The sequence below is a fragment of the Lolium perenne genome, chromosome 3 (genome assembly GCF_019359855.2).
Source record: "Lolium perenne isolate Kyuss_39 chromosome 3, Kyuss_2.0, whole genome shotgun sequence".
Lineage (NCBI taxonomy): Eukaryota > Viridiplantae > Streptophyta > Magnoliopsida > Poales > Poaceae > Lolium > Lolium perenne.
Window position 1 is genome coordinate 56,055,071 of NC_067246.2, and position 24,053 is coordinate 56,079,123.

At 48.2% G+C, this 24,053-nt stretch overlaps 3 protein-coding genes across 7 annotated transcripts; all 3 read left to right on the forward strand.

The window, feature by feature from the left end:
- Positions 1-1,685: 1,685 nt before the first annotated feature.
- On the forward strand, positions 1,686-5,831 carry LOC127341194 (uncharacterized). 5 transcript variants are annotated; one of them, XM_051366991.2, is made up of 10 exons: positions 1,686-1,976; positions 2,081-2,312; positions 2,528-3,075; positions 3,205-3,238; positions 3,472-3,681; positions 3,885-3,974; positions 4,605-4,670; positions 4,750-4,841; positions 4,928-4,975; positions 5,480-5,831. In XM_051366991.2, exons 3-10 carry the CDS (start codon positions 2,729-2,731, stop codon positions 5,586-5,588), a joined length of 996 nt encoding a protein of 331 aa, XP_051222951.1. In that variant the 5' UTR covers positions 1,686-1,976; positions 2,081-2,312; positions 2,528-2,728; the 3' UTR covers positions 5,589-5,831. The 5 variants fall into 5 exon arrangements, with proteins under 5 accessions (XP_051222951.1, XP_051222947.1, XP_051222949.1 ...); XM_051366987.2 differs by having other exon boundaries at positions 2,640-3,075; XM_051366989.2 differs by having other exon boundaries at positions 2,692-3,075.
- Positions 5,832-7,527: 1,696 nt separating this feature from the next.
- Positions 7,528-16,102, forward strand: LOC127341193 (ADP,ATP carrier protein ER-ANT1). Its single transcript, XM_051366986.1, has 3 exons — positions 7,528-7,981; positions 14,988-15,356; positions 15,455-16,102. The coding sequence occupies exons 1-3, from the start codon at positions 7,649-7,651 to the stop codon at positions 15,770-15,772; spliced, it is 1,020 nt and encodes a 339-aa protein (XP_051222946.1). The 5' UTR covers positions 7,528-7,648; the 3' UTR covers positions 15,773-16,102.
- A 2,002-nt stretch (positions 16,103-18,104) lies between these two features.
- Positions 18,105-18,970, forward strand: LOC139837892 (uncharacterized). The gene is made up of 2 exons (XM_071827200.1): positions 18,105-18,667; positions 18,775-18,970. Exons 1-2 carry the CDS (start codon positions 18,105-18,107, stop codon positions 18,968-18,970), a joined length of 759 nt encoding a protein of 252 aa, XP_071683301.1.
- The last annotated feature ends 5,083 nt before the right edge of the window (positions 18,971-24,053 follow it).

The following is a 24,053-nucleotide window of genomic DNA, read 5'->3' on the forward strand; positions in this document are numbered from 1 at the left end:
TAGTCCCTTGAACAGACGATCCATCGAAATCAAAATCCATGTGTGCAGAGTCAGGGTTACACAAAGAGGAACCGTCTTCATCCTCGCCCGCTATCTCCAACCATCACATTGTCCATTGTAGATGGAAAGAAATAACCGGGTACACAATGCAACAACCAATTACAAGTCAAGCGAGGTCTTGGATGAGATTGTCCTAATTTCTAGGACATTTTCTAAACTACTATGAATCGTGCTCGATCAATAATCTATGATGCAAGTAACTACCATTCATCCGATCGAGGAAGAACTCCAGACCATCCAACCCATGGCCAGCCGAGGCATCCCTCGAGGCACAACTTCACGGTGGTGATTTAGCTGTCGGCTACAACTCCGTAGTAGGCGTGCATGATTTCAGGGTCGCCAACTCGCCATTGAGGAGAGGTCGGGAGAGGGTGGACCAAATTAAGCTACCCCACGTACTGAATTACGACAACAATATAGGGCCACCTGAATATCCATGTACGTGTCGACGCAAATTACAAATAATTGGCCCATTTGCACATCACTCCAGTTCTATTCGATATAAGAAATACATATCTTAGATTTGTCTAAATTTTACTGTACACCGCACCATTGGTTGTTGGCAGCACCACCGCTGACAACATCTCTGGTCGTAGGTAGCACCAGCGCTTCCTGCTAGCAGCACCTCCGGCCATGGCTTCTAGCACCAATGTCTCCGATCTTTGGGGGTGTCATCACCCATCAATTGTAAGAGATGACCTGGGCGCTGTCACAAAGCATGGACACGTGCCCAAGGTTGCCTCTGGTTACGATGATTTTGTTTGGACATGTGACTTCATAATCTATGTACCTGAGCTTGTAGCCTTGTTTTGCTTCTAGAAGAATTGTTATATTGGGTCTGACGCTTGAACAACGGTAACCCATGCACTATGTGTTCATATGTTTACAGGGAGCATGACGGTCGCCACATAGCCAAGCCCACTAGCCCATCATGATAATTAGGAATTTTAACATACTTTGGTTTGGACCATATTTTAGCTAATTTTAGGTGACGGTACTTAATTATGCAAGTTGGCTAAGTAGCTGCGATTTCCTCCACTTATAATGGACGATTGCCTCCGCTTAATGGATTACCATTTTCTACCAAAGGGGGGAATTGATTCTTATTTCCAATTTAGATAACTGAATTTGCACCAAAGAAAACCGGAAATTCCATATGCCATAGAAATATAGGATAGAAAAGCTATGTCCTATTCATTGGTAGTAATCATGGAAACTTTCAAAAAAAAATTGTTTGAAGTCATGATCTGAACGAGTCTGCACATACACCCTAGCACATGTTCCTCGACACCGAGGGCATCCTTTAAGCGCGGCTAAAAGGTTCGACGTGGCAAAATCACAGCGAACCGCGAATCGAATTGTTGGCAACTCCACAATTTAACTCATTTTGTTACTACACATCTATAGCTAGATAAAGTTAAGACATCTACTTTAGGTGGAGGGAGTAGTTACTATGAATTTTGAAATGAAATGTGTGTTGTCGAACTTAATGTAGAGGATGGTACGAGCACCAACGGGTCAATGAAGGAGAGAGGGACGGACGGACAGGTACATGTTTGTCGCAAAGACGAAACGATACAGGCAAAGTTTGGGATCCCCAGGCCTGGCAAACTGCGCCGACGAGTCAGGCACGCCAAGTCGGCGAGACAGAGAGATCCCCGGCTCCATCTCACCACACACCACCACCGCATGTGTGCGTGGAGGAATCAGACACCGGAATCTGGATACGTGGCTCCGCTCCGCTCCGCCGGCTTCCAGCCTTGTGCACTTCCTCTCCCCATCTCCCAGAGTGAGAGCGGCAGGCATCCCGACCCATCGGAATCCATCCATCCGCGGCGCCGGCGACCTCAGAGCGACAGACGGCGAGCACACCGCCACCGCCGCCGCAGCGGGTAAAGATCTTGCGACGCGCCGTGGTTCGTTGCGCACGTGCCCCTAATCCCGTCGCCCGCATTTATGATTCTTCGGCGTGCTCTTCTGTACTGATGCGCGCGCGCGTGCCTCTCCTCCGATCTGACAGTACACAGGTCGGTAGAGCTGGACCTCGAGGCGGACGGATAGGTAGAGAGGCGGAACGGAAGCTTGGAGAGGGGACTGGACTGGAGGGGCGGGCGGTTCCTGCCTTTCTTGCTCCCACCCACCCACTGCTGCGCCTCTCTTCCCGTCCGGCCGGGGAGGCGGCGCCCCCGCCCCTGTCTTGCCTCCGGCGCTTGATTCTTCCGGCCGTGTGCGGTTCTACTGACGGATCACCGGTAATTATTAACCCCGTCTCCTTCTCCCTCGTCCTCCGCGCGCGCAGGCTGCTTTGATGCCCGCTGTGTTCTGCTTCTGTCTGTGTGGGCGTGGACTGGATCATTGAACCCATGGCGCAAAGGTTGCCTTTTTCCGTGGGGGTACGAGTACCAGTTTGCAGGGCACCACCTGAGTACCTGACTACTACTGACCTTTACTAGCTTTCGCTGTTCAGCAATTAGGAAATCGACTGGTGTGATCTCTCCCTCCGTCGGCAACCAAGGGAGGGAGGAAATTTTCTTCTTTTGGGGGGCTCAGTAACTCTATTATGGTATCGAATTTCGCAGGAGAAGATCGAGTGACAGGCTGATAAAAAACCTGTTCTGAATCTGGTGGCAGGGTCTGACCGATCGCTGCAGCATTGTTACCACCAGCCATGCTCATGCTCATGGACACCACCGACCCGAGCTACTGGCTCAACTGGAAGTTCCTGCTCTGCGCCACCTGGGTCTACTCATGCATGGCGCTGGCCTGCTACCTGATCTGGAAGTACGAGGGGCCCAGTTCGCCGGCCGGCAATGGCGACCGAGTCGACGCAGAGGAAGCGCAGCCCAGGGTCGGACCGGGAGTCGTGTATCTTGAGGACTGCTGGAAGCCCTGCCTTAAGCAGATCCATCCTGGATGGCTGCTGGCGTTTCGCCTCGTGTCATTCTTCACTATGGCTTCCATACTTACCTATGATGTTGTTGTCGACGGATGGACCGTCTTCCTGTACTACACCCAGTAAGCCACCCTTCTTGGTCTTGATGACTGTAAACTGTTTTCGCTCTTTCTCGTGCAAGTGCTCATTTCTTACTGCATTAATGTTCGGAACTTTTTCTGATTATGTCATTTTTTTGTACACTTTGACAGGTGGACGTTCTTGCTTGTCACCTTGTATTTTGGGGTATGTCTTTGCTTTTATAAACTTACTTACTTACTATGTAGTAGTGTTCACTACTAGCTACCTACACCTGTAACTATATAAAAGCATTCCCTGCCAAAGAAGTAGCTAATAGTATATCAGATACTTTCTGGCTGAATAACATGAAATATATTGTGTCATGCATGCTTTCTCATTGCACATTCCGCTGGTACTTACTAGGTGATGCCTCTAACGTACACCTTCTTCATATTTAGCTTGGCTCGGTGCTTTCAATTTATGGATGCTATCAGCATGCTTACAAGACGAGTGGGGGTGGATCTGATGCAGATCATGGCTCATATATCATTGTTCCAGCAGGGGAAAGCGGATATGACAATGGCACTAAGACTTCTTGTTTCAGTAGAACACATGATGGCCGGGAAATTGCAGGATTTTGGGGTTACCTGTTCCAAATCATGTTCCAGGTAATTCGTCGTACCTAATTGTTGTCACTTCACATTTGAACACAAAATGCACATTGTAACTGAACTGCTGGACAGTAGAAATGAGAAACGGGCAATCAGGATCATATGGACGTTTGTTTGCTTGACATCTGTAATTCTTTTAAAATTCCTTCTTTCTGTTCTTTCTAAATTCTAACCAACGCAATTTAATATTTTTGTTTCAGACAAATGCAGGTGCTGTGATGATTACTGATCTGGTGTTTTGGTTCATCCTCTACCCTTTCCTTGCCCGCAATCAATATGATATGAATTTTGTGAGTATTCAATCACATATTTCAGGAAGTATGTGTTCTTTAAGCTATTTGTTAGAAGAAATGGGAAGAACCAATGCCACTTGTTTGGTGTATCTAACTTTAGTTTGCCATAGTATTTATTCCAAAATTACTTGCAAAACCATAAGAGACTGTATACAAATGTTCCAGGTTCGTGTTTTTTCTTGTTATTCTTTATAATAGCGTGCTACTCTAGGTCTTGCAAATGTTGAGACTTTGTCTTTGTCTGGAGCCTTCCTTCATGAATGGCTGAGTGGTTCTAACATGTTTGCCAAATCTTCGTTTTTTTTGTTGCATCTCCTCTCTAGTTCATTTTTTCTGCCATAGTACATTGTGCGTGTTCTTACTGATTGCACATGTCTGCACTTGTGCAAGACAAATACACAATTTATAATGATAAGTGTTGATGTACTGCTTCCAGCAGCTGCATTAGTTAATTGGTCTGGTCTTTGAAAGAAAAAGAAAAAAAAAACATGATCAGACATTGTGGTACTTTTACCTTTTTATCTTGGCCTTAATACACTCGACCTCAGAACAGAATTTATTTGCAGTGGGTTGTTAACCTATTCTTTGCTACATTTCTTATTTGATGTTTGTGATCACATACTGCAGTTGCTGATTGGAACACATTCAATCAATGCTGTCTTCATAATTGGTGACACCGCTCTTAATAGCTTGGTAAATATTTCATGCCAGAACATTGAACCATACCACAGCCAACTAATATTTATACTGATTATTATATCTGTAATCGCAGCGTTTCCCGTGGTTTAGAATAGCATATTTCATGATGTGGACAGGCATATTTGTTACTGCTCAGTGGATCATCCATGCCAATGTGTCGATTTGGTAATATTTTAACTTACATTTCCCGTTATATTAAATATAAATGAATTGTAATTTTCTCATGTGTTTATATTATTCAATTTATTCAGGTGGCCTTACCCGTTTCTGGACTTGACATACCCTGGAGCACCTATATGGTAAGCAGAGAAAAGATGTACTTCTGTAGTGCTGAATGACAATCTAACGTGCGCAACTACTGCTGAGTTGGTATCGTTGTGTATAATTTATACATAGATGAAAGTAGAACCCCTTGATTTTTTTTTAGTCCGAACACAACAAATAATTAGCAACGCAAATACTTTTGAGGATGAACTTTTTTTCAAGTTAAGATTGACTGCGCCTTAGACATTTATCTGGGCTATGGTTATTTCCGTGGATACTTTTATACGGATTAGTGAACAAATGAGAAGGTGCAACAAAAGTATGACCAGTTTAACATTGTATTTTATATTTTATGTTCTTCTATACTGTGCCATACATTGCACCTAAATTATAACAGAATCTAGTCGCCTCACTTGACTAGGATGTTTTGTATAGTAAAGGCGTATTGTTTTAACTTGTAAGGCTTTCTTCCATACTTTTTTTTTCTTCCTAGAATACTTCCTGTGATCTTGATAAACTGTACTCATGGGCCATGGCAGGTACTTGGTGGTAGCGTTGCTGCACTTGCCTTGCTACGGTCTATTCGCCCTTGTTCTGAGGCTCAAACAATCCCTGCTGCAAAGGTGCTTCTGTAACAGCTACACGTAGACAAGAAGATACACATATACATACTGCTACAATTTATTCCCATTTTTTCCTTGTCCTGAAAACTACACGGAGCTGCTGGGACATACTTAGCTACATTCTTCAGAGTTAGGTGCCTGTAATTCCTTGTACTCAGAAAGCACGAGCTCTTTACGAGTCTCTTTCTTCAAAGCGGGTGTGTAAATTGAGTAATTGACACGGCATATGTCCCCCCAAAATTTTGAGATTCATAGCTTCTTTGAACCAGCTGTCGTTTCATTCTGTTTGCTGAACTTCCAGTAGCGAAATTTGTGCGGTCCAACACGTGGCATGCACCATTTCAGTGCTGCTTTGGTTGAATTGGTGTCGCCGTCCTGCTTTTTTGCGTAGTAGTTGTCTGTTTTCACTCCCCACACGCAGTCAGTGTGGTGTGGCGTAAAGTGGTACGTAGTAGAATGCAAAGGGAGGTAGGAAGTCTGAATTGATGAGCAGGAATTGCTGCATGTTTTCTCGTTTAAACCAGTCTGCAGATTTTTTATCACTTGGGTTGATGTCCACCCCATATTCGAAATGTATTTCTTAAAACTGTAAGAATATGATAGGTTGATATTTTGTACAGATGTGCATCATGCTGTACCTTGAATCTGTGTAAAGTCATAAATCAAAATATGGCTGAGAACTGAGTTCCAGCTCAGTGGCAAGTCAAGGCGAGTGCGTAGTCGGCCCACCCGGGTTCGAATCCCCATCACGCGGTAATTTCACGAGAGGGGCGAATTTTAATCGGGTTATCATCCTAGCGTCCATCCGCGGGGAGAGTTTCATTTCTACCTAACAACGTATAGCCAAGAGGGATCATTCCCCTGTTGGTCAACGTTATAAATCAAAATATGGCCATATGCATATTCTGTAAGAAGAAAAATTTGCGAAAATCCATTTTAGCTCCATTGCCGCAAAAACATATTTTAAATGTTTAAAATTTCTGAAAAAAATATCTGGGCGTACAGTTAGATATTCTATGTTTGCACAAAAAGTTTCTTAAAAAAATAATCTTCTCTGTGGCTGTGAAAAAGAAAAATTGCTCCAAAATAATTTTTTCTTATCTTTTTTACATAGGCTATGAAAATATCTTTTTCCACAAAACTTTTGTGTATGAAAGAATGTCCGGACAGGGGTGAAGCTCCCCTTAGGTCAAGGCAGGACAGCTGCCCTACCTTAATTTTTGATGACTATATTTAAATGCATGTGTTTTTCCTGAACAATTTAAGTGGTTATTTGAACACCACTTAAAACTAGCTTCGAACCGAAATAAGAATTAGGTATAAAAAATGTAAACTCATTTTCTAGGTTCAACATGAATAAGATTGCTTGACTTACAGAAATTTATCATGAATCTTAATATATACAAGATACCGTTAAGCTATTTGTTATTCATCCATGGAGAATTAGTGGCTTTAAAGATTTCTTGATATTTGAAAGGCACATCATGTTTTCTCCGGCGATATTATTGGCTCAATGAATTGGCTTTGCTTTTACCGGTGGCAACGGTAAAAACTGAAATATATTTCCCGTGCATCCAACGAGAAATATTCAAAAGTCTTAATCGATAGAATAACATTTTAAAAAAAAAACTACATATAAAAATTTGTTATGTCTGCAGGTTCTAATTATAATTAAATAAATATGTTTATATTTTCTAAGTGATTGTGTTACAATGTCTCATTACTATTTTTGTTTTCTACATTATTTTTTAAATATTTAGTCGCCTTACTGCAGATTATTTCCGTCCTTCGCCACTGTGTCTGGATATACATCCAGTAACTTTTCTTGAAGTTTACAAAATATTTTTAATTGCATTTTTTTGTAATAGGTGCATCTAAAAACAGCTATGTCCAAAAATTGGGCAACCTCAACAAGCTGAACCGATTTGTCAGTCAAACAAGCCAGATTTCGGCTGGGCTACTATCGTCCTCGTCTCCGTCTCTCCACCGATCGAGCCGAGAGACAAAGACAAAACACCACCTCCTGCTCTGCCCCCCTCCCACGCCACGCCACCCCACCAACTCCCCCTCTCGCGCTCGCCACCAATGGGCGCTGCTGCGGCGGCGGCCGCCGCCGCCGCCACGAGCGCCGGAGACGAGCACCACCACCAGGAGCACCACCAGCGGCGCACGGCGAGGAGGGCGGCGGCGGACTTCGCGATGGGCGGCGCGGCGGCCGTGGTGGCCAAGACGGGGGCGGCGCCGGTGGAGCGCGTGAAGCTGCTGCTGCAGAACCAGGCGGAGATGCTGCGCCGCGGGAGCCTCACGCGCCCCTACGCGGGCATCGCCGACGCCTTCGCGCGCGTGCTCCGCGACGAGGGCGCCGCCGCGCTCTGGCGCGGCAACCAGGCCAACGTCATCCGATACTTCCCCACCCAGGTCTCGCTGCCTATCCAATACCACCTCGCTCCATCCGTCCATCTTTCGTTCTGCATTCTCGATTGGTTGCATCAGTTGCTCCGGCAACCGATTGATCGGTGTCTGAAGTCTGAACTAGATTTAGTGCAGACAATCAGACAGGCTTCGGTAGATTTAGTGAGTGCAGCAGCATAATGATGCCCGTGCGCTGATTGAGTGGGGGTTGTCTGCTGATTCTCTCCACCCACAAATAATTTTTGTGGCCTCAGAACCCTGCTTCGTTAAAAAAATAATAATAATAAGTGGCTCGCATCTTTTCACGCCACATGATACAATGTCCACTTCCTCTTGGCCGATTCTAATTTTATATCTAGCACTATAAACCGGTAATAATGGATTACAATCGATCGGTTGGGTGCGAAAGAGTTCCTACCAGATATATCAAATAAAAATGCAGAGGTGACACCACACAAAATTGTGCCACCCCTCTCAATATGAACAATCAAGATCCCGCATTCAAATCCACGATGCATACACCGTGCTTCAGATTCACAGACTTTCTGGAGTGCATAGATGTTAGAGGAACATCAAGGGTTCATGGTCACACCGGGTCTAATCTGATAATGGTTATGCAGCCGAACCATATATGGGCGAATTACTGGTATATGTACTACTGTTACTGAATGTCTATAGCCTGATCATGGATTCTCATGGGTACTGTATAGAGTGGAGTTAGGAAAATACCTAGTGTTGCGGACAATTTGTTTTTGCAGAAGAAACGTATGCTTCTTCTGTTGCAATCATATTTTTGAAGGCTCTGTGTAATAGCTAAGAGCGAGATCTGCATTCTGTTTCGTGTTCAACCATCAAACATGGGTACATTACCCTCAGTGCACGTCCTCTTAATTCTTTGGATTGAGTCAACACTTAACTGTCATGAAAAAACTTTGCAGTTGAAAAGTGGAACGAAGGCTCGTTTGTGCATTTGCTGTGTAGGCCTGTAACTTTGCGGTATGAAAAAAAATCGATGTTGCTTTTGCAACTCTGAGTGCTGTCTGACTGTTGGCTCCTATCTTTTTTCTCACTATAGAATATATTGTCCCCACCTTTTAGCGAATTCTAATTTTATACCTAGTACTGGGAAGCAGGAATGGCTTATAGTCTGATCGGTTAGGTGTGAAAGAGTTCCTACTAGCTTTACAAGAAAAAGCTGAGATCGTTGTGCCTTTAATATAATAAAGAATTGGTCGACTGTTTGTGGTAGAACCAGAGTGTCTACCAGGCCTAGGGCGGAGGTTGTAGGGGAAGGAGGGAACGGCGTGCGTGCGGAGGCGAGGGCGCCGGCGGCAGGGCGCCGTCGCGCGGCTTGGGGAGAGGCGGCGCACACGGCAGGGAGGCGGCTAGGGTTTGGGGACTCCGACTCCTGAGTGAGTCGGCAACAAAAGATTGTTTATTGCTTGCCTGATCTTGTCTATTACAACTTGTATTTATAAGAGAAACTGCGAAACCCTAATCTGCTAATTGGGCTAAGCCCCTAACTAAGCCTGGCCGGCCGGGCCAGTGGGCCCCCTCCGGCGGTAGACCAGACCGGTCATAACATCTCTCCCCGCCTGCGCAAACAGCTCGTCCTCGAGCTGGTAGTCTGGATAATGCTGCTGGAACGCCTCGCGTGGCTCCCATGTCGCCTCTTCCTCGGAAAGGCCCTCCCACTGCACCAACAAGTGCCAAATATCACGACGCCGTTGAGCGCGGAGCACCTTGGCCGGGCTGGGATGCAGACGACCCTCTGCCGTCGGCGGAAGTGGTGGAGTGGCCACTGGCGGATCACCGCGATAGGGCTTCAGCAGCCCCACATGGAAGACGTCATGGATGCGGGCCCCCTCAGGCAACTGAAGTCGGTACGCCAAGGTACCAATCCGCTCCACGATGACGAAGGGCCCTGCATAACGCGGACCAAGCTTGCGCTTGGCACGCGGGTCGAGGGACTGGTGAGAGCGGTGCAACAGGCGAAGCCACACCCAATCACCCACCGCGTATTCCACCTCGCGGTGCCGCCCGTCATAGTAGTGCTTGGCGACCTGCTGAGCCTGGACAAGACGCTGCCGCACCTCGGCCAGCATCTCGTCGCGGGCGCGGATGAGCTCGCCAGCTGCCTCCGTCCGCGCTGTCGCCGGGTCCACCGGCAGAATAGGCGGCGGTGGCCGACCGTAGACCACCTCGAATGGCGTAGCGCGCAGGGCGGAGTGGTAGGAGGTGTTGTAGCAGTACTCCGCCCATGCAAGCCAATCCACCCAAGCGCGAGGGCGATCACCTGTAACACAACGCAAATACATGGCGATCACCTTATTGACCACCTCAGACTGGCCGTCCGTCTGGGGGTAGAACGCCGTGCTGAACCGGAGTTGGACCCCGGCCATGCGGAAGAGATCCCGCCATACGTGCCCCGTGAACACCGGATCCCGGTCACACATGATGGACGAGGGAAACCCGTGTAGGCGGACGATACCGTCGAAGAAGGCGCGGGCGACCGACGATGCCGTGTAGGGATGGCCAAGCGCGATGAAGTGGGCGTACTTGGAGAAGCGGTCAACCACCGTGAGGATGACAGACTTGCCGCCCACCTTCGGAAGGCCCTCGATGAAGTCCATGGAGATGTCAGCCCACACCTGCGAGGGAACGTCAAGAGGCTGCGACGCCCGCCGGGCGCGAAGTCTCCGTCTTGTTGCGCTGGCACGTCTCACACGAACGCACCCAATCCTGGACCATGGCCCGATCGCCAGGGACGTAGAAGTCCGCGCGTAGACGGTGGAGTGTCTTTTGAACACCCTCATGACCCGCGGAATGCGCCAAGAGCAGCACCTGGTGGCGGAGGTCATCGTGGTCGGGAACGAACACGCGGCGCCCGTGGAGGAGAAGACCGTCGATGAAGCGCCATGGGTCGTCCAGCTCGCCCGCGTCGAGCTGCTGCCGCAGAAGCTGGGCGTCCGGCGCGGACATGGTCGCCTGGCGGATGCGGTCGAAGAGGGCGAAGGAGGGCCCCGAGCGGATGCATAGCAGGCGTCCGTCCGAGACTCCCTCAGCAGCGTCGGGATCGGCGTCGCGGCGGGACAAGGCGTCGGCCACCGTGTTGAGGCGCCCAGGACGGTACTCCACCGTGAAGTCGAAGCCAAACAGCTTGCTAATCCACTGGTGCTGGGGCACCGTCGACAGCCGCTGGTCCAAGAGGAACTTAAGACTGTAGTGGTCCGTACGTACGCGGAACGAGCGCCCGCATAGGTAGGGACGCCAGTGGCGGACGGCCTGGACCAAGCCAATGAGTTCCTGCTCGTACGCCGCAAGCTTGAGGTGGCGTGCAGCAAACGGCCGGCTGAAGTAGGCGAGCGGCCCGTCGCCCTGGTGAAGGACGGCGCCGAACCCCGCCCCGGAGGCGTCGCAGTCGACGATGAACGGCCTGTCGAAGTCCGGCTTCTGGAGGACGGGACCCGTCGTAAGGGCCCCCTTGAGGGCCTCGAAGGCAGCGGTAGCCTCGTCGTCCCACGCGGAGGCATCGTGCCGCAGCAGGCGCGCGAGTGGCGAGGCGATGAGGCCAAAATCCCGGATGAACTTCCGGTAGTAGCCGGCGAGGCCCAGGAACCCGCGTAGAGCGCGTGGTGAACGCGGCATCGGCCAGGCGGCTACAGCCGCCACCTTGTCCGCATCCATCGCCACCCCGTCGGCGGAGATGACGTGACCGAGATAGGCCACCGAGGTCGTCGCAAACGAGCACTTCGAGCGCTTAAGGTGAAGTCGATGCGCTCGAAGCTCGTTGAAGACGATGGCGATATGCTGCAGGTGCTCCGCCCATGATGCGCTGTAGATCAAAATATCATCGAAAAACCAAAGACAAAACGGCGTAAGTATGGGCGAAGTACGTCGTTCATCAGGGCCTGGAATGTCGCGGGCGCGTTGGTGAGGCCGAAAGGCATCACCACGAACTCGAAGTGGCCATGGTGTGTCCGGAACGCCGTCTTGGCGATGTCCTCCGGGTGCATGCGCACCTGATGATAGCATGAGCGGAGGTCGAGCTTGGTGAAGAACCGCGCCCCGTGGAGCTCGTCAAACAGCTCGTCGACCACCGGGATCGGGAACTTGTCCTTGAGCGTGAGAGCGTTGAGGGCGCGGTAGTCGATGCAGAAGCGCCACGTGCCATCCGACTTGCGCACCAACAGCACCGGCGCGGAGAACGGGGACGTGGAGATCCTGATGATGCCCGCCGCCAGCATGAGCGCGCACTGGCGCTCCAGCTCGTCCTTCTGCAGCTGGGGGTAGCGGTATGGGCGTACCGCCACGGGCGCCGACCCCGGGAGCGGTGGATGCGATGGTCACACGCTCGTGGGGGCGGCAGCCCTGCGGCTCCTCGAAGATGGCGCCGTGTCGCCGCAGAGGTGCGTCGCAGGGGGTGCTCGGCGTCGTCGGCCCCGGAGACGAGCCGAAGCTGCGCGCGGGGAGGCGCCCCCGAGACCCTCCCAGCGAATGTGGCGCCCCTGGCGCCAGAAGGTCATCGTCAGGGCGTCGAAGTCCCAAAGGATGGGACCGAGCGTCCGCAGAAAGTCGACGCCAAGGATGAAGTCGAAGCAGCCCAAGTCGATGTCGGCGCACGTGATGATGAAGTGCTCGTCGCCGATGGTGAGGGGTACGTGCTGGGCCACCCCATGGCAGTGAAGGCGGTCACCGTTGGCCACGGTCACGCGGAGGTTATCCCCACCTGTCGGCTGTAGCGCGAGGCGGCGCATAGTGGCGGCGGGGAGAAAGTTATGCGTAGACCCCGTGTCCAGCAGCGCCACCAGAGGCTCGCCCTGGATAGTGACCGGGAGCAGCATCGTCCGCTCGTGGCGGATGCCGGCGAGCGCGTGTAGAGAGACGACGAAGGCCGTGGCAGCCGCGTCGGTCGGCTCGGCCGTCTCAGACGCGGCGGCAACCGTCCCGGTCGTCGGGTCACCCTCCTCCACGTCGACGGTCTCCAAGTAGAAGAGGCGGGGGCACACGTGGCCGGGCGTATATGGGTCGTCGCAGTTGAAGCAGAGCCCAAGGCGGCGGCGTTCGAGCTGCTCTGCCGGGGTGAGACGGCGGAACGTGCGCGTAGCCGCGGGGGCGGGCCCGGTCGGTCCAGTTGGGACGGGGTGGGTGGCAGCCGCGGCCGTAGGAGGAGGCCGGGCGGCGCGGGTGCCGCGGGGCAGGGGCGCCTGCTGAACCGCCTGGGCGCGACGCTCATAGGCGCGCGTGTAGTGCATCGCCGTCTGGAGGTCCTGCGGGGCCTGGAGCTCGACATCCACGCGGATGTGGTCCGGAAGGCCGCCAATGAAGAGCTCGGCGCGCTGTTGGCCCGTCACGCCGGGCGCATGGCATGCGAGGGCCTGGAAGCGGTCGGCGAAGTCCTGCACCGTGGTGGTGAACGCCAAACGCCCAAGTTCCGCCAAGCGGCTGCCGCGGATCGGGGGGCCGAAGCGGAGAAGGCAGAGCTCACGGAACCGGTCCCATGGGGGCATGCCACCCTCGTCCTGCTCCAGGGAGTGATACCACGTCTGGGCGGCGCCGCGGAGGTGGTACGAGGCGAGCCACGTCCGGTCCGAAGCAAGGGTACGCTGTCCCCGTAAGAACTGCTCGCACTGGGCGGGGTACTCCGCGCGACCCGCGGAGGGCTCCGCGAAGCGTGAGTGCGGCGGGTCCGGGAAGGACGGACGCGGAGGGTCCCCGGCGGCCGTGTAGACAGGGGAAGGCGCCGGTGCAGCCGAGTAGACGAGAGGGGGCTCCGTCGCGGTCACCCACGCCGGGAGCCGGGAGGGTGACGGCGGGAACTGTACCCGCCGGATGGGCACGCCCTGGGGCAGCGAGGCGGGGCCCGCGCTGGGGCCGGCTGCCACGGCGCCCACGGCGGCGGAGGCGGCGAGGCCGAGGGCGGGACATGCACGCCCGGGTGGCGGGGCGGCCGGCGCGGCCGGGTAGGCGGCGAGAGGCGGCGGTGGTTGGCGCGGTCATCCCTGCGTGCCGATCAAGTACAAAGCGGATGCCCCGGACGGCGGTGGCGAGGTCGCGGATGGCCGTCGAAAGCTCCGCTACGAGAGGAGAGGAGCGCGGCCGGCGGCATCCGCGTGGGCGCCGCGTCGCCCGTGGAGGGTGGCGGCAGGTGCACGGCGGCGGTGGAGGCCGGCGGCGTCTCGGAGGCGGCGGCGGTGGTGGCGGTGGGCTGGCCCGAAGACATGATCGAAACTGAGGTCTCTGATACCAAATTGGTAGAACCAGAGTGTCTACCAGGCCTAGGGCGGAGGTTGTAGGGGAAGGAGGGAACGGCGTGCGTGCGGAGGCGAGGGCGCCGGCGGCAGGGCGCCGTCGCGCGGCTTGGGGAGAGGCGGCGCACACGGCAGGGAGGCGGCTAGGGTTTGGGGACTCCGACTCCTGAGGGAGTCGGCAACAAAAGATTGTTTATTGCTTGCCTCATCTTGTCTATTACAACTTGTATTTATAAGAGAAACTGCGAAACCCTAATCTGCTAATTGGGCTAAGCCCCTAACTAAGCCTGGCCGGCCGGGCCAGTGGGCCCCCTCCGGCGGTAGACCAGACCGGTCATAACAGTTTGTTTCTGGTGGCAATATGAAAAATCATGGTGATGCAGCTGACTTAGCACTAGTTACTATAGTTCTGTAGCCATGATTTTACAGCCGATTACTATAGTTCTAAAATAGCCATGTTTTTCATCATTGATTCTGATGAGGGCTGTATAGAGTGGAATTGGGAAGTAGCTCCTGTGCGTATAGCTTGGTATTGTAGAAGAAACTTACGCTGCTGCTGTTATGTATGTTCTGCAGGTGCTTTATAATAGCTAAGAATGAGAACCACATTCCTTTTCATGCTGAACTACCAAACATGACCCTCTGTACATGTATTGATGTATGTACCCTTCTTTAAAATGAGAAGAACTTTGTTGCCCTGAAAAACCTCTACATTTCAGAAAATGGAATAATGATGCCTCACGTGTGCACTTCCTGTGCAGGCTTGTAACTTTGCGTTCAAAGGCTACTTCAAGACTCTCTTCGGCTATGACAAGGAGAAGGACGGGAAGTGGAAATGGCTAGCTGGAAATGTAGCATCTGGCAGTGCTGCGGGAGCTACAACGTCCTCACTGCTATACCATCTGGACTATGCACGGACACGGCTAGCTACTGACTCAATTGAGTCTCGACAAAACAAGCGTCAGTTCAGGGGGTTGCTAGATGTCTACAGGAAGACACTCAAAACTGATGGTATTCCTGGACTGTACCGAGGTTTCAGCGTGTCTATTGTTGGTATCACTCTATACCGGGGTCTCTATTTTGGCATCTACGACACCATGAAGCCTCTCGTCCTAGTAGGGCCGTTGGAGGTAAGACCACCAACTCTTGACATATCACAGATGAGGTTCTCGTGCACGGAATCAAGTTGACACACACTGAATTACTTTTCTGTTGGATACATTTGCAGGGAAATTTCCTGGCCAGTTTTGCCTTGGGATGGTCAATAACTACGTTCTCTGGGGCATGTGCCTATCCATTCGACACACTTCGACGAAGAATGATGTTGACTTCATTGCAACCGTTCAAATACAGGAACGCCTTCCATGCCGTAAAACACATAGTTGCCACAGAAGGGTTCTTCACGCTGTTTCGAGGGGTTGGTGCAAATATCCTCTCAGGAATGGCCGGAGCTGGAGTTCTCTCCGGGTACGACCAGCTCCAGCGGCTCGCAGGCCAGCATGACTACAAGTTCGAGAGCAAGATGAAACAAGGGGTGTTGAAATGACACGCATATAGTGATGTAGGCAGATCCTGGGCTGTTCAGTCTGAGGTGGCCGCATAGGATGATTCCAGCAACAATTATATGAATCTGGTAGTAGACCAAAACTCTTGACTACATCGGTTTCGCAGCAGTTGGTGGGAACGGATGTGCAGGCGGGTATCTTGAGCTTTGAACATCATGGCGATTCGACTTGAGCCTTCAAATGTAAATTAATACGGAGGCTAAAGTTGCTGTCCACAGTACACGGTGAATGTAAAATGTAGAAAACACTTGTGGATACTGGATAGAATGTGCATAATTCAGTGATTAGTGGAATGCTAATTTTCGATTTCAGAGCAGTTTTTAAATCTTTTTCAGCCCTGTGTGTTACAGGCTGTTTCCTATTCATCATCTTTTTGAGTTTTCATGTTCTCAGTGTCGGAGGTTTCAGTTCTTCTGCTCCCTGTTTAGACACTATTCTTTGGGTTTTTTTTTAACAGGGGGCGGTCGAGAAGGACCGAGAGTATCATTCATTTTCAGCAGTGGAGTTGCATTTTACATGAAGCAAATACGTCGGCAGGAGCCCAAATTTTGGTATGCGGCCAAAAAGGCCTTTTGGGGGAATTGTTTGGGTGGGGTGGTGTTGTGCATACATACACGATGTGTTATGCACAGTTTATTTTGCTAGCTAAATCCTTATTTTTTTGTTAGAAAAATCCTTATTTTTGTGTTAGCTAAATCCTTATTTAGCTAGCAAAATAAACTATGCATAACATATCGTGCATACATGTTGGGTTGTGCCTTTGAGATCTGGGCGGTTTTGAATTCTCAAATCTACTCTTTCTGTTCGGGTACGTAAGATGTTTAAATATTTTTTGTTCACTTATTTTAGTTTGTATCTAGTCAATTTTTAATATGTAGGTTCACTTACTTTAATTTGTGTCTAATCTATTTTAAAAGTACCTAAAATATCTTATATTAATACACGGATGGAGCATTAGTTAGATGTGCTCCTCCTTTAGAAAATGCTAGATATGCTCCGTACTACCAAACTTAACGAGTTGGTCGCTACTTAACGAGCTTGTACTAGTGACGATAAAGGATTGTGGGTCAGGGGAGAGAGGATGTAGGGCGGCGAGGAAGTGAACTACGGTCAGATTGGGTGATGTGGACGTGTATGTTAGTTATACTCTCTCCGTTCCTTTCTATAGTGTCTATAGATTTTTGGCATGAAAATTAGCGCAAGAGTATTTTTTACACTAGACCTCCTGGTTGAACGATTTGAGATCAGACTAAAATTAGGGAAATCGATAACTTGCTACTTATCATAACAAATTTCAAAAATTTGTCTGGTTGACTCTCTATATATGTGCAGCCAAGTTTAATTAAGGAAAGAAAAATATTGCTTCCTAAATCTAAGCAATCCTTGGGGGACGCCATGCATTACGAATCTCAATTAATTGTTTCCTGCTTTGTATGAATATTTTTTGTTCATGCATGTCGTGTGGGAATTGACCGGTGGAGGGGTAATTGAAAAAAAGTCAAGTTACAGCCTTATATTGTGAAACAAATGCCAACAATCCATATGCACTGTAGAAAGGAACGGAGGGAGTATAATTTAGAGGTGACAACTTTTAAATTGGAAATTCATTTGTGCCTGGATTCACAATTAGATATGAAAGCATGACGGGTTGTCGGGTTCTATATATGTATATGAAATAGAAAAATATAGGGAGCATGTGTTGACACAAAGGGCTTAGGGCCTGACAAGTGTTCCTCCGCCAAGATGAACAATGGAGGAAGGATGAACGGGTGAGTGGTCGAGGAGGGAGAATGTAGCAGGTGGAAGTACGTGGCTGTTAAACCCAATATTGATTAGTACCAAAAACTGATATATATGCAGGGCACATATGAACACATATGAGTTTTCCATGCCAAACCCGGTATTAAATAGTACCAAGAAACAATATAATCATGAGTACAAAATAATTGATTGGTACCAGAGGTATATTTTAGCACCACAAAAAAAATTCGCCATGAAACTATAGTTGGATACAATCTATGAATCCATATACATTGGCTAGTATTTTTTTTCCGCTTGGAGGTTACATGCATGCCGCTACTAACTTAGGATGTAAAACCAAGTTGGTTTGAAACAATTTCTCGCGGCTGCTTCCCGCGCTGGGTTTCCATTTTTGGCACCTAATTAACCACCAGAGACGCGTCGACGGATCGGAGCAGTTTCAAATACCACCTCCACCGCCGGCCATTACATCCATCAGCTCTCTAGCTTCCTTCCTTGGTCGGCCTTCTTCTCCTTCCATAGAGATCTCTCTAGCTTCCCTTGCAATCAGCAATGGCGGGTAGTATGACTGTGCGTGAGGTGTTGTACTTGTACAGCGTGGCACGACAAGCGTACGAGCGGTTCGTGTCCATCTGCGGCAACCCGGAGCAGGCCAAGAACGCGGTAGCTCTACTGGTTTGGCTGGACCAGGGCACCGTCCCCGCCATCCACCACGTGCCCAGCATCAGCCCCACCGCTGTCGCCACCGTCGCCGCCGAGGCCAACGACATCCTCGACTGCCTCCGCCATCAAGAGCCCATGGTCCCTGCCATCCCGCTCATCTCTGCGCTCTGCCAGGATGGCAATGTCGACCCACGCTTCTTTGCCTTCCACCAAGACCTCGTTGTGAGGGGAGTGGCTGATATCCTCGACGGTGTTGGAAAGCTCATATTTGATGATCGGCTGCATGTGTTGCTCACGAGGTACCAGACTGGGCTTGTTGGCAACCCACCGGAGCTGATGGCGCCGTATAGTAGTGAGCCGGTGGCTGTGTCGGAGGACTGCTGCTCCATGTTCATCACCTTCTCCAAGGGCATGCCTATCAACCGCGAAGAGATCTTCGAATACTTCAGACAGTAAGTACATCACTCGAATATATATTTAATCTTTTATATATGCATATGGAAAAATGCCTCATATACTAGTATTGGCTCATACTTATATATTTATAATTGGCATTCAGGAAGTGGGGTGACTGTGTTGTGAGGGTGCTAATGGAGAAGACATCAGGTGGCAACGCGCCGATGTATGGCCGCATCATCTTCAAGAGTGAGGCGTTCGTGAGGATCGTGCTCAACGGACAGAGACTCGTCAAGATTACCGTCGGGTACCGTCAGATGTGGCTCCGCAAGTACATCCCCAGGCCTACAAACGACTGAGATCCAAAACTCATCATTTTTTCAAGTACCCCGAGGGTTGGAAGTATCGATCTACCTTCTTATATAGTAGTATGGACAAATATGTATGTAGCTAGCTAGTCCTTGTACAAGGCTAGCTTATTAGATCTTGGGATCTAGTATGTATCTATTTATATGTGATGCCTAGAAATAATATTACAAAGGTTTTTATATAAGTTTGTGCTTTAATCAAAGATGAAAATACACAAATAAGACCAAATGTAATAAACCTTCATATATACATGTTATCCAATATTCAACCACATTGAGACATAATTTAAATGCGTGTCATAATTAGTTGTTCGCTTTCATGCCATTGTTCCACCATGCTCACTTTTCCCATCCAGTTGCTTGTTTTCGTCGTCCTCGTGGCATTTCGCCTCTTCTTATCATCGCGTAGCACATGGTTGGAAACCTTCAAAGCACATGTCTAATTAGGTGTGTTTCTCGCATAAAGGCATAGAAAAATAGCACATCGTTTCCTCATTATCCTTTGATGACGATTCGTTTCCTCTCCAAAACAAAATTGGGTAAAAGTTCTAAGTTTAAGTTAAAATAAGGCGTTTAATAGAGATCCTTAGCTTCCCTTTCTTTCATAAAACACTTAAAATAGTGACAAAGTTAGCCGTTGCACGTTTTATCAAGGTGTGTGTGGAAGATATACGACAGGTACACTACACGTCTTTACTTGTGCATGATTTTACATTCTTTTACACTTGCATGTGTGCATGGTCTTGTCCTTACATTAAAGTTTTTACAATGCTCGTGATCAACAGACAGAGGATTGTCGAGATCACCATCAGGTACCGCTAAATCTGGCTCCGAAAGTACGTCCCTAGGCCGACCATCGACTGAGATAAAAAAACTCATCCTTGGCAAGTACCAAAGTTGGGAGTATCGATCATCCTTGGTGTAAAGTTGTATCCATGAATATCCATGAAGCTACCTAGTCGATGTACAAGGCTAGCTTACTAAATATTCAGATCTACTCCCTCAAATCTATATTTAATGTAGCTGCCTTGGTACAACTTTATACAAATTAGTGGCACTTAATATGGATCAGAGGGAGTAGTATATATCTACTAATATGTAATGCCTGGAACGTCCATTAAAAGCGTTGTTACATAAGTTTGTGCTTTAACCAATGAGGAAAATACACACATAAGACCGAATAAAATGAACCACCTTCATATATACTAACCAAAAAGCCACCCACGTTGAGACATAAATCAGATGTGTGTCACAATTTTAAAATGATCATAAGTTGTTATTCTTCCCGCCTATCGCCCCATCTCTACTCAAATTCCCCATCCATATGACTGCTTCTCATCGTTCTCATACCATTTCACCTCCTCTTCTTCTTATGGCATAATACATCGTTGTGAGCTTTCAAGCCGCATGCTAATTACCTATGTTGCTCCCTTACCGACATGGAAAAACGGCATATCATGCCCTCATTATCATTTAATGAATACCGTTTTCTATAACTAAAGTTTGGGGGGGAGGGGGGGATCTAGGCTTAAGTTCAAAATTTTCATTTCCTGGAGACGTTCCTTTCTTGTATACATCACTTAACATAGCAACAAAATGAGCTAATTTGCACATTCAGCGTGCCTACAAGATATGCAACATGTCCACCGCACTTTTTTTTACCCGCTTATGATTTTTCCATTATTTTACACTTACACATGTGCATTGTCTTGCATGTGCTATGTGAGTATCAACACGCCCCTCCATACGCACAGAGATTTTGTTGGCTGAAAGCACTATCTAAATCTATGCTTCAGGGAAAGAAAAAGGAGCTCAAATAAAATGCTCGACAATTATAAATAAGTAGGAAGGTCACTCATAATGGGACATAGATCCCTTGAGAATTGGTTCGACTATTGATTTGGACATCGGCCACCTACGTGCATCCTCCCAACACGATGACCCAACACCCTTCATATTTCCCCCATTCCTACTTTGTCTAGGCCTCAATCGTATGGTCCTTGCTCTTTATTTTCTTGACCAATAAAACTTTACCGTTTCCACTCAAAGGAGGGAGACATACCTAATTAAACATGCTACTCCCATCATAGAAAGGGAGAAACCATGTAATTGGTACTTGTGTATCCTCGCTCCTAGCCGGTCAAAAGTTCTAGGTTTTGCTTTCAAAATGCAAATATGTGAAGACTCTTAGCTTCCAAATCATGCTTACACCGTTTGAAATATTAATGGACTAGACTATTTCATCAAGCCAAGTATGGATATTTCCACAAGTAAGGTATGCTTTCTATACTTACAGTGTTGCACATGTTTTCTTTGTAATTTAGACATATATGTGTGCATCCTACTTTCCTCATTTGCTTTCCCACGTCCTACAAAAGCTTTGGACCCTCATATCTCCACATACGTGCGTGAATGATATGCAAGTGCATTATCTTTTTTTATTTACTTCGTGTGTGTGCATTCTGCGTTTATTTACATCTATATGTGCATGCAAATCCGAGACAATGTGCCTTCTTTCACCCAAATGTATGTAATGACAAGTTCTATACTTTTTCCATATATCTTTCTATGTGAATGTATCTATCTCTTGTAAGTTGTTGCAAAGTCCGATAAATACCCAAGTGTCTTGTAAGTGCGGTGACTGCTATCCATTTTACCGACAACCCCTCCTTTCCATAGTTCTTGTTGTGGTTTTAGTTCAAACTTAAGATAAAACCACAAATTATGGAATGGATGAGCAACAAATGGAATACCCGAAGAGCAAATAGGTTAGTGTCTGTGATTTAGTAACAAACAGAAATTGTTTTTTTATAGAACACGACACTTTATGATCACATAACATCAATACAAAGAGTCCTCCCAATGGAATCCGAAGTAGAAACGGAAATAAAACATAGGGTAGTTACATCACAAGTCCTAGCCAGAATATGTGCCGATTCATTCATAGAACATCTAACATGTCGGAAGGTCGCCGAGGGGAAGCTCGCTGCCAAAACCTTGATATCCTTGACCACATCACCCATCAGAGACCTCAAGTGAGCGCTGCCCTGTATGATCTATGAACACTGCCCAAACGGCCATGTGACATTTCTATGGGAACATCGCAGCATCGACATTCACCAGAAACACCCCAGGTGGCGGTGGTGTCTATTTTAGAGGCTTTCTGGACTCACACAGGGTGCCCATGTCGGATTTAAAGCAGTGTTGAACTACCATCTCAACATAGGCAACTCTATTATTGTTTTGGATCTTGATTTTGCTTATTATTTCTTGATTCCCATATATACTAGCAGCTGACCGCCATCACAATAGCCTGCAGCTCTGTTGCGCACTTCAAAAATTTGAAGAGCCAAAGCTTTGGTGATATAAAATCACGGCGTGCAAGCTAAATTTTAAAAGTGTTCTTAACCATGCGCCAGACGCAAATTGACATTGAAGGAAAGGCATGCTCCACTTCCTGCTCTCTCCCATAAAAGACACAAGCAACACTCGTAGGAACATGACGTCAAACAAGTTAAACACCACTTGAAAAACAGTCATGTGCATATCACAAAAGATTAATTTTCATCTCTTGCCAAGTTCGTTACTTTTCTTGACCATCTTCCACTGTTTATCCTCATTGGAAGCCGAAGATGAGGAGACCCCACGTTGTTTGCTCCGTGGAATAAAGAAAGTTTCCGATCTGGCAAAATTATAGGCTGAATTAATTGAATAGATACCATTCTTTTTATATGGCTATCAAATAAAATCTCCCCAATCTTGGCTAATCATGATTTGGTCAGCCGTCTCTCGGTCAAAGAAAGCTTAGACTGTCTCGGGGATCCAAGACCGTGTATGTTCATCAAGCATGCAGTACCGTAGCAACATCAGGGATCTCTTTGAGAGGGAATGCCATATATGGCGGCCGATCACGAATCCAATTGCCAGATGTGATCTTCACTGACCGCCCGTCTCCAATGCCCCAGTGAACACCTTGCAGTAGTAATTCACGTCCAAATAGAATACTTAGCCATGTGTATGATGACTATCGAGGTTTTCGCGTGTGCCATAAGTTGGTGTAGGGGAAGTACTACCCTTTCAAGACTCTTTCGCACAGGGACAATGGCTCAGTAAGTAGTCTCCAACCTGTCTCCCAAGCAGAGCCTGGTTTAACAGGACCATATCGTAGAAGCCCATCCACCAAGAGGTTTAGGAGCAAAAAGCCACTCCCAATATCTCCAATGAAGTTTCTTTTTCCCATCTTCAATTCCCCACCATTGAGTAGCAATGTCGAGATAGGAACTTGAAAACAACTCACAATGTAAGTAGGGATAGCCTAGATGACAACTTTCAAAAAAAATCTATCCTGGCTCTAGACATAAGCCAATCTGTCACCCCATTAATACGCTTTCAGATCATCGAAGAAGTTTAACGAGGACATGGTGGAGTGTCCAACAAAAATGCCGATACCCAAGTAGAAGTCATTGAGTATCTCCCTTTGCACACCCAGATTGTTCTTCAATCTATCCTTGATCAACACATTACAATAATTTCCGAAAAAAGACCAATAATTTATCCAAATTAATTTTCTGACCAGAGCCATCACAAAATGTCTTCAACATATCTTTGAGGGCATCCACGCTCCTATTATAACTCCGAGCAAAGAAAATATTATTATCTGCAAATAGTAAGTGTAATATGGGGGCGAGTCTACCATTTTTATACCATAGAGCTCACCAAGGGCCTATCTTTTTTACAGTATACATGACAAACCTTTAGTGCATAAGAGAAATAAAACATAGGCTAAGGGATCCCATTGTCAAATAAACCGAGAGGGGACCATGGGGTCAGTGAGTTCTCCATTGACTCGAACAGCATAGTGAACACAAGTCACACACCTCATCACCGTCTGGATCACATATCTCCTTTATGTTTTATGTTGATAATAATGTCCTCTATCAAGAAAAATGTTTCGGAATCCAAGGATATTTGGTTATTGGGATTTCTATTTTCGTGCCCTCAGGTTCTTAGTTGTACTCAGTTTTCCCCAGCTCCTTAGTTTTTCCTCAGTTTTCCCCAAGCCCTTGTCTGAAAC